At 63.3% G+C, this 9,924-nt stretch overlaps 1 protein-coding gene across 1 annotated transcript; it reads left to right on the forward strand.

The window, feature by feature from the left end:
- The first annotated feature begins 5,414 nt into the window (after positions 1–5,414).
- Positions 5,415–9,678, forward strand: PRSS57 (serine protease 57). Its single transcript, XM_044254754.1, has 5 exons — positions 5,415–5,500; positions 5,753–5,906; positions 6,189–6,333; positions 7,934–8,197; positions 9,285–9,678. The coding sequence occupies exons 1-5, from the start codon at positions 5,422–5,424 to the stop codon at positions 9,624–9,626; spliced, it is 984 nt and encodes a 327-aa protein (XP_044110689.1). The 5' UTR covers positions 5,415–5,421; the 3' UTR covers positions 9,627–9,678.
- Positions 9,679–9,924: the final 246 nt, after the last annotated feature.

The following is a 9,924-nucleotide window of genomic DNA, read 5'->3' on the forward strand; positions in this document are numbered from 1 at the left end:
GTGGTTTCATCACTGCCCCTCTGCCTCCAAGTCCATGGAGAGAGCCCACATAGATTTCTCTGGCACCTGCTGTACCCCTGACCCGTTAGGTGCCTGGACACAGAAGCCTCGGCCCGGGACATGGGTGTTTGGGGTCTGGAGGTTTGAGAGATTGATGGGTGTGTTTTTCACAAGAACAGGAGGGAAAGGAGGAGAGTGTACTCCTGGGGAGGCTGATGGGAGCAATGGTCCCCATCCCCATATTCCTGTCCCTTCCCTGCCCTAACCTTCCCAGGGTGCCCACCTCCCTCAGATCAAAAGCAAGGTCCTCGCAGGGTCCCCCGAACACGGGCTCCAATACCCACGGTCTCGGGCATGTTCCAGGAGACCAGTCTGGAGGCGACGCCCCAGGAGACGGGGACACGGGCGGGGCAGAGACAGTGAGCAGGCAGCCTGGGCAGCAGGGGAGGCAGACCTCGGCCAGGAGGTGGGCCAGGGCGGGGCGACCTGGGTGCCAGAGCCGAGCTTTCTCCCGGAGAGACTGGCAGCCCCCATCCCAGTCTGGTTCACTGTACCCTCGGCTGGCCCCTCGCTGGGCCATGTGCCCCCACGGCTTCCATGACGACACCCCCCCACCCACACACCACTTCCTTGGCCACCTCTGCTCATCCTGGGCGTGGCCACCCCCAGGGCTTGGCCCAGCACCTCTGTCCTGCCCTGAGCTCCAGCCTGCGCCAGACATCCCCTGGGACCCTGGGACTTCAGGGGGCGTTCTCACTCCCCAAAGCCCCCTCTTCCCCTGTCCCTGAGTGAGAGACGCCCTTACCTCCCCGGGCTCTGATCCCAGCTCAGGCCTTGTGTCCACGCCGCCCCCTGTCACCAGCCCCGCAGTTTCCCGAGTCTCCCTGCCTCTTCTGTGCACGGGACAGCTCTGTCCTAACCTGTCCCCATTAGACACCCGCTACGGCTCTCCAGGGCCCTGTGGCCTACCTCCCAGGTCCAGCAGAGCCCTGACAAGCCTTGCTCTCTCTTTATGCCCCCGACCCACACCCAGACACCCCACGTCAGCACCCGCTGCACCCGCCTCCAGGAGCACCTCCCACTCTTGCCCACGGTTACTGGGTCTCTCCAGTTCCCCGCCTTAGAGCCCTAACCCTTCCCTGTCCTTCTCTGGCCGCCCTTGTTCCACTTAACACTTCTGGCAGACGGTGTCATCCACCCGGTCCCCCCGGGCACAGACCTGTCTTCCCAGCGCACACAGCAGGTGCTCAGCAAACACCCACGGGATGACCAGTTTCCTGTCTCCCACGGTCCACTTTGAAGTCCCCCGTAGGGCAGAGGGCGCCAGTGCCATGTGCAGAGGGGCACATGGGGACTCTGCAAGGGGGGCCTCAGGCACCCAGGCCATTGCTAACCCCCCTCTGACACTCGGAGCTGCCCCAGTCACCTGCCCCCAGAGGTGGGGTGGCTCTAGGGAGTAATGGCCAAGCTTCTTCCCTCAAAGCCCTCCCTAGGAGGAAAGCAGGAGCCGTGAGGGCAGACAAGGTGGGCAGAGCTGGTGGGGCTCTGACCCCTAGCCTCAGTTTACCCACTGGTTCCCCATGTGCAAGGCACTCACCCCTGCACACCCCTTCTTCAGCTCTCTGCCAGGCCTCTGGGTCTAAGAGAGGTAGACGGGTGCATGCAGCCCCTTGCTCGCAAGGGCCCAGAGTCCAGAGGGGCGCTCGTGGGACACAGGACGTCACTGGGGCAGCCCGGCATCTGCCACAAGAAAAACGAAGCGATGTCCTTGGCGCGCTCCTTACAATATCGGAGAGAAGTAAAGCGTGTGGGTTGAACAAGTGGCCGCCGAGGGGTCAGCACCGCTAAGAGGCTCTCGAGGGCCGCCGAGGGGTCAGCACCGCTAAGAGGCTCTCGAGGGCACCCCCACCTGGGCCGGCCGCTCACAAGCTCTCAGTCCCATAACTTAGACTCTCACACGCCCCCTGAGGGGGCTGGGGAGGGATGAGCCGGACAGAAGGGGCTCCGGGGCACCCCCTCCCCAGCTTCATGGCCCGAACCCGAGGCCCAGCTCGGGTCAGGCCCTGCACAGAGCCGCATATCAGGAGCCACGGCCGCCACTGTCTTCCCAGCCTGTGCCATGGCCCTGGGAGCCCCAGCCTTCACAGGTGAGGGGGGCGGGACTGTTCCCGGTCTCACAAAGCGAGCTGCTCTGGCTGAGTCAGCTTTGGGTCCCATCTGCCATTGGGCAGAATCGAAATGCGCTCCTGGGGAGGCTGTGTCCTCTGCACTTGACAGGTGCTCAGAAAAAGAAATTCATCTGAGGGGCGCCTGGGTGGCTCAGTGGGTTAAGCCTCTGCCTTTGGCTCAGGTCATGATCTCAGGGTCCTGGGATCGAGCCCCACATCGGGCTCTCTACTCAGCGGGGAGCCTGCTTCCTCCTCTCTCTCTGCCTGCCTCTCTGCCTCCTTGTGATCTCTGTCTGTCAAATAAATAAATAAATGAGATCTTTAAAAAAAAAAAAGAAATTAATCTGACCCTGAGTTAAAGTCCTCCACATATAAAGAGCACCAGCAAATCAATAACAAAAGTAAGTGTTCAGTAAAGGGAGCTATGAGCATCACTGCTGCCATCACCACTGTTACTGCGGCAGAGTCCAGTCCTACTGGGAGAGCCACCCAAATCCTCCGTGGGAAGACCCTTCAAGGACTCAGGTCCACAGCTCTGGGTTTCAGACCCTCTGCTGTGCAGCCCACACAAGTCAGGCTCTCCTCTCTGGGCCTCCGCTTGGGAAATGGAAATGCTGAGCCCCAGCCTGCCTGCTCCTCGGGGCTTTGGGGAGCTTGGTTGTTTGAGCCAGGAAGGACGGTTAAGTTTCACAAGCGTTCCCCAGATGGGAAGGAAATGGGCCTGGCTGGGGGCAGAATCAGCCTTTGTCAGAGGCAGCAGCCCAGCCTCATAGTTCCCTTGCTGTGCAACTGTGGCCAAGCCACTTACCCTCTCTGTGCATCGGTTTCTCCGATCATGAGAATAGAAACAGCATCAACGTCCCCAGGTGGCTGTAGGACCCCTGCAGCGTGGGGTGATGTGTGTGCCAGCCCCCAAGGGAGTGTGGCCTGGGACGACAGCCCCAGTGGCCCAGAGCAGAGTCCCCCATGGCCCCCGAAGACACATCCCCTGCCAGTGGCAGCTGGGCTCTGGGTTGCCACGCGGGGTCCAACCCGAGCAGAGACCGCTGTCACAGGGAACTTCCCGTAGGTTCTTGGGCTCGTGGTGGCTCCTCCCACTGCTCTGACCTGTCCCCACAGACACAGCGGCTTAGAATGATTTTCCCTTATTACCGAGCAGTGGGCCTCACCCGGCTGACCTCTGGGGGCCAGGCTGCTGGCTGGGCCACTCTCTCTGCTCCACCCCTGCCCCACTGCCTTCGAGGCTCTGGGCCTCATCTGTAAAATGGGAACGACGGCACACAGAAAACCCATGAGATCAGGAACTGGGGCGGGTCCGATATGGCCCCAAAGACGTCCCGATCCTGGTCCTGGGACCCAGGACGTCTCCCCTCCTGCAGCGGAGGGGACCTCGTCAGGGCCGCGAGCCGGGGGTGACCCTGGGTTCCCGGGGCGCCCGGCGTCCTCACCAGGTCCTCAGGAGAGGGAGGCAGAGGGCGGGGGTCCCGGAGGCGGGCAGACCCCGCGCTGCCGACGGGGAGGATGGGGGGCCGCGGGCCAGGGAAGGGCCTGGGGTCCCGGGGGGACCAGCCCTGCCTGTGCTGGGGCTTTAGGACTTCCGAGCCCAGAACCATCAGAGAATTGGTGTGTGCCGGTGCGACCCACTGGGTGAGTGGGAGGCCGGGTAGCCTCTGGGGGCCGCGGCTCCTCACTCCTGTGGCTCTGCCCCACGGGACCAGGGAGGTGGGGTCACAGGGGGGACCACGAGGTGGTGGCCCCCCCCGAGCCCCTTCGTGGCGTCCCTGCAGCTGGTGAAGTCATCTTCCCGTGGCGCCCTGGCCACGTGCTTGCTGGGCCAGAGAGGGGCTGGGGCGGGCTCCAGCCGAGCACCCGGTCCCCTTACCGCCCCGAACGGAAGGTCAGTGTCCCCTGTGCTATTGGGAGGGTGGACCGCTCACCAGGCTCCCAACACCAGCCAGCTGGACAGTCACCACCTCCAGCGCCCAAAGGGGGCCAGGCCGGCAAACGACGGAAGGGCGCTGTGGAGGGAGGGTGAGTGAGCCTCCCTCGGCGAGGGGCTCAGGACAAAGGCCGAGTGCACAGCCACACCGCAGGCCACTGTTCCTGCTGCCATCCCCTCTCTCTCCGTCTCTGCCCTCCAAGGGTCTCTCCCCACCCCTGCCCCCCAGCTCTCCTCTCCATCTGCCCCCACACACTTGCCAGGCTAGCCACCCCCACCCCCACGCCCAGGGTGCCTCAGGCCACGACAAGCCCCCAGCACTGGTAGAGGCCAGCGCACACATCCATGGTCGTCGGGGCCCGGACGCCCGTGGAGCGTCTGGTGGGGGGCCGTCCTGAGGGACGTGCTCTGCACCTTTGCTGGCCCTGGGGACTTGGAGGCGTGGACAGGGTGAGCCTGGAACACCCTCCAGGTGGAAACACCAGCCCCCGTGCCTCAGTTTCCCCACCCCTGACCCCCAGCCACCCTCTTCTGCTGGGTCCTCCACGCCGTGCAGGCTGAGCGGGGCCAGTGGGGGCTGCGGGGTCAGTGCTCCGGCCTCAGCACAGCCTCTACAAGGGGATGTGTGTCCCAGGCTTCCCCAGGCCCCGCTGCTAGCGCCCGGCTCCCAAGCCCTCAGAAGCCTCTGCCTTGTGGGCCGGGGGATCCTTGTCCGTGTCCATGTCCTCCAGTCGGCTCAAGTGTGCATTAGCCGTGACCCCAGATCGCCAGCCCACACCCCGTGTCCCTGCAGAACATCAGCACCGTGGGGCAGGGGGCTGTGTCCCTGCCGCAGTTCGACCGCAGGCTCCTGGCCCAGGCTGCTATACCGTCAGCACTTGAGAAATGCAACCCGGCGGCAACAGTCACAGGCCCCGAGGTCTGTGTGGGGCTGCCGACGGGGGGCCAGGCAGCGTGGAGGCCAGACCCCGTTCACTGACAGCCCGGGAGGCCGCCGTGGGCACGGTGCTGCCGGGCGAACTGAGGCACAGAGGGTGAGCGGCCGCGGCCGTCCCAGGACCCCACAGAGCCGGGTTTGTCCCCGGCAGGCGGCCTCTCGAGCCACCTGCCTTTCCTCTCGCTCTGTTCCCCTCGCCCTGTTTCCTGACCTCCTGTGGCTTCTCGGAAGCAGTAGGGCAGAACTGGGCGTTGCTGGCGGGGCCTGGCCGACCTCTGACCACAGGCCACAGCCAGGTTCCCCCTTCCCGGGCCGTTGGCGAGGGTGGGGGCCGTGTCTCGCTGAGCTCTGGAAGGAGCCGCGGGCCGGCGACTACCATGGGCCCCAGGGCAGGGGAGCGGGGTCGCCTGCTGCTGACCGTGGCTGTGGTCCTCACGCTGCCTCCGAGGCCCGCAGGTGAGAGCCCCTGACCGGCTGGGTCGTGGCCCCGCTTGTCTTTGGGGCCGCGGGCGGGGGTGGAGGCCCAGGCCCGAGCTTTCTGGGGTCCAGACCCCTCCCAGCATGCTTGGGACCTTCCCCGGGCTCCCTGCCCCCTGCCCATCTCGACCCGCTGGCCCCCACCGCCCCCCACTCCAGCAGGGGCCCAGCTGTCCATTCCCACCACCCCCAACCCTGCCCCATCCTGACGCAGTCCCGCCCCGCCTGCAGGCTCCTGGGGCGCCCGGATCATTGGGGGTCACGAAGTGACGCCCCACTCCCGGCCTTACATGGTGTCTGTGAAATTTGAGGGCCAGCACCACTGTGGGGGCTTCCTGCTGCGAGCCCGCTGGGTGGTCTCCGCAGCCCACTGCTTCAGCCACAGGTGAGCCCACAAGGGGGGCCCCGCCCCCACCTCGGCCGCGGGGGGCGGCTCGCCTGATGGCGGGGGTGCGGGGGGGCTCGGGGTGTGAGGCCCACAGCCCGATGTCGACCCCAGCACCTCGTTCTGATGCCAGCGCTTGTCACTGCCCCACGAGGTGTGAGCGCCGTGGCTGCGGGGGAATGGAGACGGGCAGGGCTGCGATCGCGGGCTCTGGGCAGAGTCCCAGGGGCCACCGAGGCCACCGAGGCCCCGGTCTCGCTCTCAAGCCTCCTGCCCCCGCAGGGACCCCCGAACGGGCCTGGTGGTGCTGGGGGCTCACGTCCTGCGTGTCCCGGAGCCTACACAGCAAGTGTTTGGCATCTCCGCCGTCATCAGGCACCCGGACTACCAGCCCGACATCCACGCCAACGACATCTGTCTGCTGCTGGTGAGCTGGGGGGGGCCCTGGACTCTGGTCTGGCCTGTCCCAGGCCTCCCTTATGGTGGCCCAATGGCTACGTTCGAAAACCAGCCGGAAGGATCCCATGAGCACCCAAGTCAGGTCACATCCCTCCTCTGCCCTCCGTGCCTCCCGCATCCTCCCCGCAGAGCCCCACCGGGGTGCACTGAGCAGTCAGCATCTCAGCATGCTCAAACCCCCGGGGCTTTGCACAGGCTGTGGCTCCCTCCAGGACGCTGCTCCCACAGACACCGCCTGGCTCTCTCCTTCCCTCAACTCTCTCAATTCTGCTCCGGTATCCCCTTCTCAGGAGGGCCCCTCTGCAAGCTGCCCCTGCCCCCACCGTCTCCCCATCCCTTCCCTCTGGCCCACCGTTCTTGGGTTACCGCCTCCACCTCCAGACTTGGAGGACAGGGGTTTATCTCCCTCGTGGCCATTTAGGGCCCCCAGGAGGCCTGGACATTCAGAAGAGATGAGACTCTGAGACCACAGATACTCCGATCCCTTCCCCCCCAGGCCCCTTGTGGGTTTTCTGGGCAGGAAGAAGCTCCTCCCATAAATGTGGGCTTCCCTCCCTGCCAACACAGCCTGCATCCCTTTGGCGTCCCCATGGCCCCCTCCTGCTTGGGGGCCACCCCCGTATCTCCCACTCAGGTGCCCAAATTCAATTCCAGGCACCCCAGGAAACTTAAAGGGAAAACACTTCAAACCTGCTCTCCAATGTGGAGAAAAGTCAAAACCGAGGGACACTCAGCACCACAGAAACAGGCCCCTGGGAACACCAGGGCTTGGGGTGCCGGGTTCTCTCGGCAAAACGAGAAGGGGCAGCGTGTGTCAGCGGCAAACCTCGCATGTGGATTTGCTCATCTGTGAAACCCCAAACCTGGAATCCACAGCTCACCCATCCTACTATGCAGCAGGGGAAACTGAAGCCGGGGGACGGTCAGCGGCACGGCTGAGGCTAGGGAGTGAGGACCAAAACTGGGGGCCCAAGTCATTCATTCCATAAACACTGGTTGAGCACCCCGATGTGTGCTGGGCACCGGGGTTAAAGCTGTGAACAAACAGCCCCAGGGCTGCTCCCCTTAGAGCCTCTGGTCCAACAGGTGGCAGCTGAGTAGAAGGGGCACAGGGGAGACCAGAGGAGGCTCCGTCCTATCCTGGGAGTCTAGGAAGTCTCCCCTGAGGAGGTAAACATCTAAGCTGAGACCTGAAAGCTGGAGAAGAAAGGTGTTCCAGCCTGAAGGTGGGGGGGGCGGGACCTGCAGGAAATTCATTCTGCCTGGAGGGGAGGGCCCAAGGGTGAGCCAAGAGGTTTTGTCCCAAGAACAACAGGGAGCCACAGGAGGGCTTCCAAGCTGGGGAGATGCTGGTTAGCAGAGCACTTCTTCCCAGCTGTGGGGGTGGCCAGTGTCCTGGTCCGAGAGGGTGAGGCCTGATGGGAAGGGCCTCCTGAGGGCCTGGTGATGGCTGCTACTCATTTTCGTCCTTGAGGCCAAGAAGAGACCAGGTGTCATGATGGGTAAACTGAGGCAGGGACACTGATGGGTGATTGGGGGTAACCCTTAACTCAGAGGTTTCTCTGCAGCTGAACCGCTCTGCTGTCCTGGGTCCCGCAGTGGGGCTGCTGAAGCTGCCGCGGAGAGACGCCAGGCCACTCAAGGCTGGGGCACGGTGCCAGGTGGCGGGCTGGGGCTCCGTATCAGACTTTGAGGACCTGCCGCCCGGGCTGATGGAGGCTGAGGTCCGCGTGCTGAGCCTGGACGTCTGCAACAGCTCTTGGAGGGGCCAGCTGAGCCCTGCCATGCTCTGCACCCAAAGTGGGGACCGCCGGCGGCGTGGCTTCTGCTCAGTAAGATACTGTCTCCACCCTGCCTGCCTAGGGTATGGGGAAAATGGATGAGGCCTACAGAGAGGGCTAGAGGTGGGCAGAGGCTTGGGAACTAAGTCCCAGCTCACCTTTGAGACCAGTTGAGACCTCACCTGACACCCTGGAAGGACAAAGAATTTTCCAAGGTCACAGGGCTGTCATGTACAGCCGTGCAGGTTGTAGACTGCACAGAGAGCCACAGATTTGTGTATCCATAAGCAGTGTTCAGTAGCAGGGCAGTACACATTGCAATCAAGCAGTCCCTGCTCCTGAGACCCTGTGTAGACTAATGACAGCCCTGGCCCTGAAGCTGAGGGAGAAACTCAACCTGGAGGATTTTTTATTCCAGGCGAAGAGTATAATGATTCAAAACACAGACTCTGGAGTCCAGCTGCCTGGATCCAAATCCAGACTGTGCCTCTTCCCAGGTGTGTGGCCTTGGAAAAGTGACCTCACTTCTCTGGACCTTTCTCCATCTGTAAACCTGCCACACTAGTAGTACCTCCTTCATAGGATCAGAGCTGGTTCTAGATGACAGGGTGACTGGAGAGGGGAGGGAGGGGAGAAAGCGGGAATTTTAGGGTGAGTGTTCAGGGAGGCTTCTCTGAGGGGAGCACCCCTTGAGCTGAGATTTGAAGGAGTCTTAAGGAGATTGAGGGAAGGTATGCCAGACAGAGACCCACCTCAGGGCCGCCATGTACAGCTGTGCTGATGACCTACTGCACAGAGTTCCACAGACTTGTATCGTTACACCAGCAGCGTCGGGTGGAGACAGTAACGGGGCTCAAGGGTATGGAAACAGCCCAGAGACCGGAGCAAGCTTGGTTTACGTTAGGAACAGCCTGCGAGGCCGGTGGGGCCAAAACCCAGGGACAGGAGAGTAGACAGGTGGGTGAGAGCGGGACACTCCCGGCCCCTGAAGGCCCCAAGTGTGGTTTCTGCTGGAAGAGCACTAGGCCACGGAAGATTTCGAGGCAGGGAGGGTCCTGGTCAGATTTGCGCATAGAAGCCCCTTCAGGGAAAGAGGCCTAGAGATGGACCTGACCTTGCCTTTCCTCCAACCCCTCAGGCCGACTCTGGGGGGCCCCTGGTGTGCAGGAACCGGGCCCATGGCCTTGTCTCTTTCTCCGGACTCTGGTGTGGCGACCGCAAGACCCCCGATGTGTACACACAGGTGTCTGCCTTTGTGAGCTGGATATGGGATGTGGTTCGAAGGCCCCGGCCCAGCCCCCTGCCCAGGACCACCGGGTCCCTGCGCGGCCACCAGAACCACAACAGCACTGGGGATAGAGACGGGATGGCGAATGACTCAGCCAGCTCCTTCCCCAGAAATCCCATGGCCTGGCAGGTCATCCACAGGCCCCCACAGGCCCCGGGGAAGCCTGGTGGGTATGGGGTTGGGGCGGGGTAGGAGACGGCACCTGTTCCAAACGCAAAGGGACAAATGACCAAATAAAACGTTAACCGAATAACCAGACGGGACGACTCATCTCCAGGCTGCGTCCACTCCTTCGAGCGTCTCTTGTGCCTCACGGTGGCTGAGGGTCTCGCTTTGCCACTGCCTCCCTGAGTGACCCGGGGGCACTGGCTTCAGGACCCAGGCCCGTCACCACCCTCCCCCAGCCCCCAGCCAGGGCAGCCTCCTGGCCTCTGCCCACGCAGTGCCCCAACGTGGACCTCCTTCAGCCCCCAGCTAACTACAGCCACCT

Source organism: Neovison vison, chromosome 6, assembly GCF_020171115.1.
Source record: "Neovison vison isolate M4711 chromosome 6, ASM_NN_V1, whole genome shotgun sequence".
NCBI lineage: Eukaryota > Metazoa > Chordata > Mammalia > Carnivora > Mustelidae > Neogale > Neogale vison.

What these genes read in the sequence shown, in the direction of transcription:
- PRSS57 (XM_044254754.1), top strand. Translation starts at nt 5,422, where the DNA reads ATGGGCCCCAGGGCAGGGGAGCGGGGTCGCCTGCTGCTGACCGTGGCT. An exon ending in GCCCACTGCTTCAGCCACAG is followed by an intron (nt 5,907 to 6,188) that starts GTGAGCCCACAA and finishes CTGCCCCCGCAG; the next exon opens with GGACCCCCGAACGGGCCTGG. An exon ending in GGCGGCGTGGCTTCTGCTCA is followed by an intron (nt 8,198 to 9,284) that starts GTAAGATACTGT and finishes CCAACCCCTCAG; the next exon opens with GCCGACTCTGGGGGGCCCCT.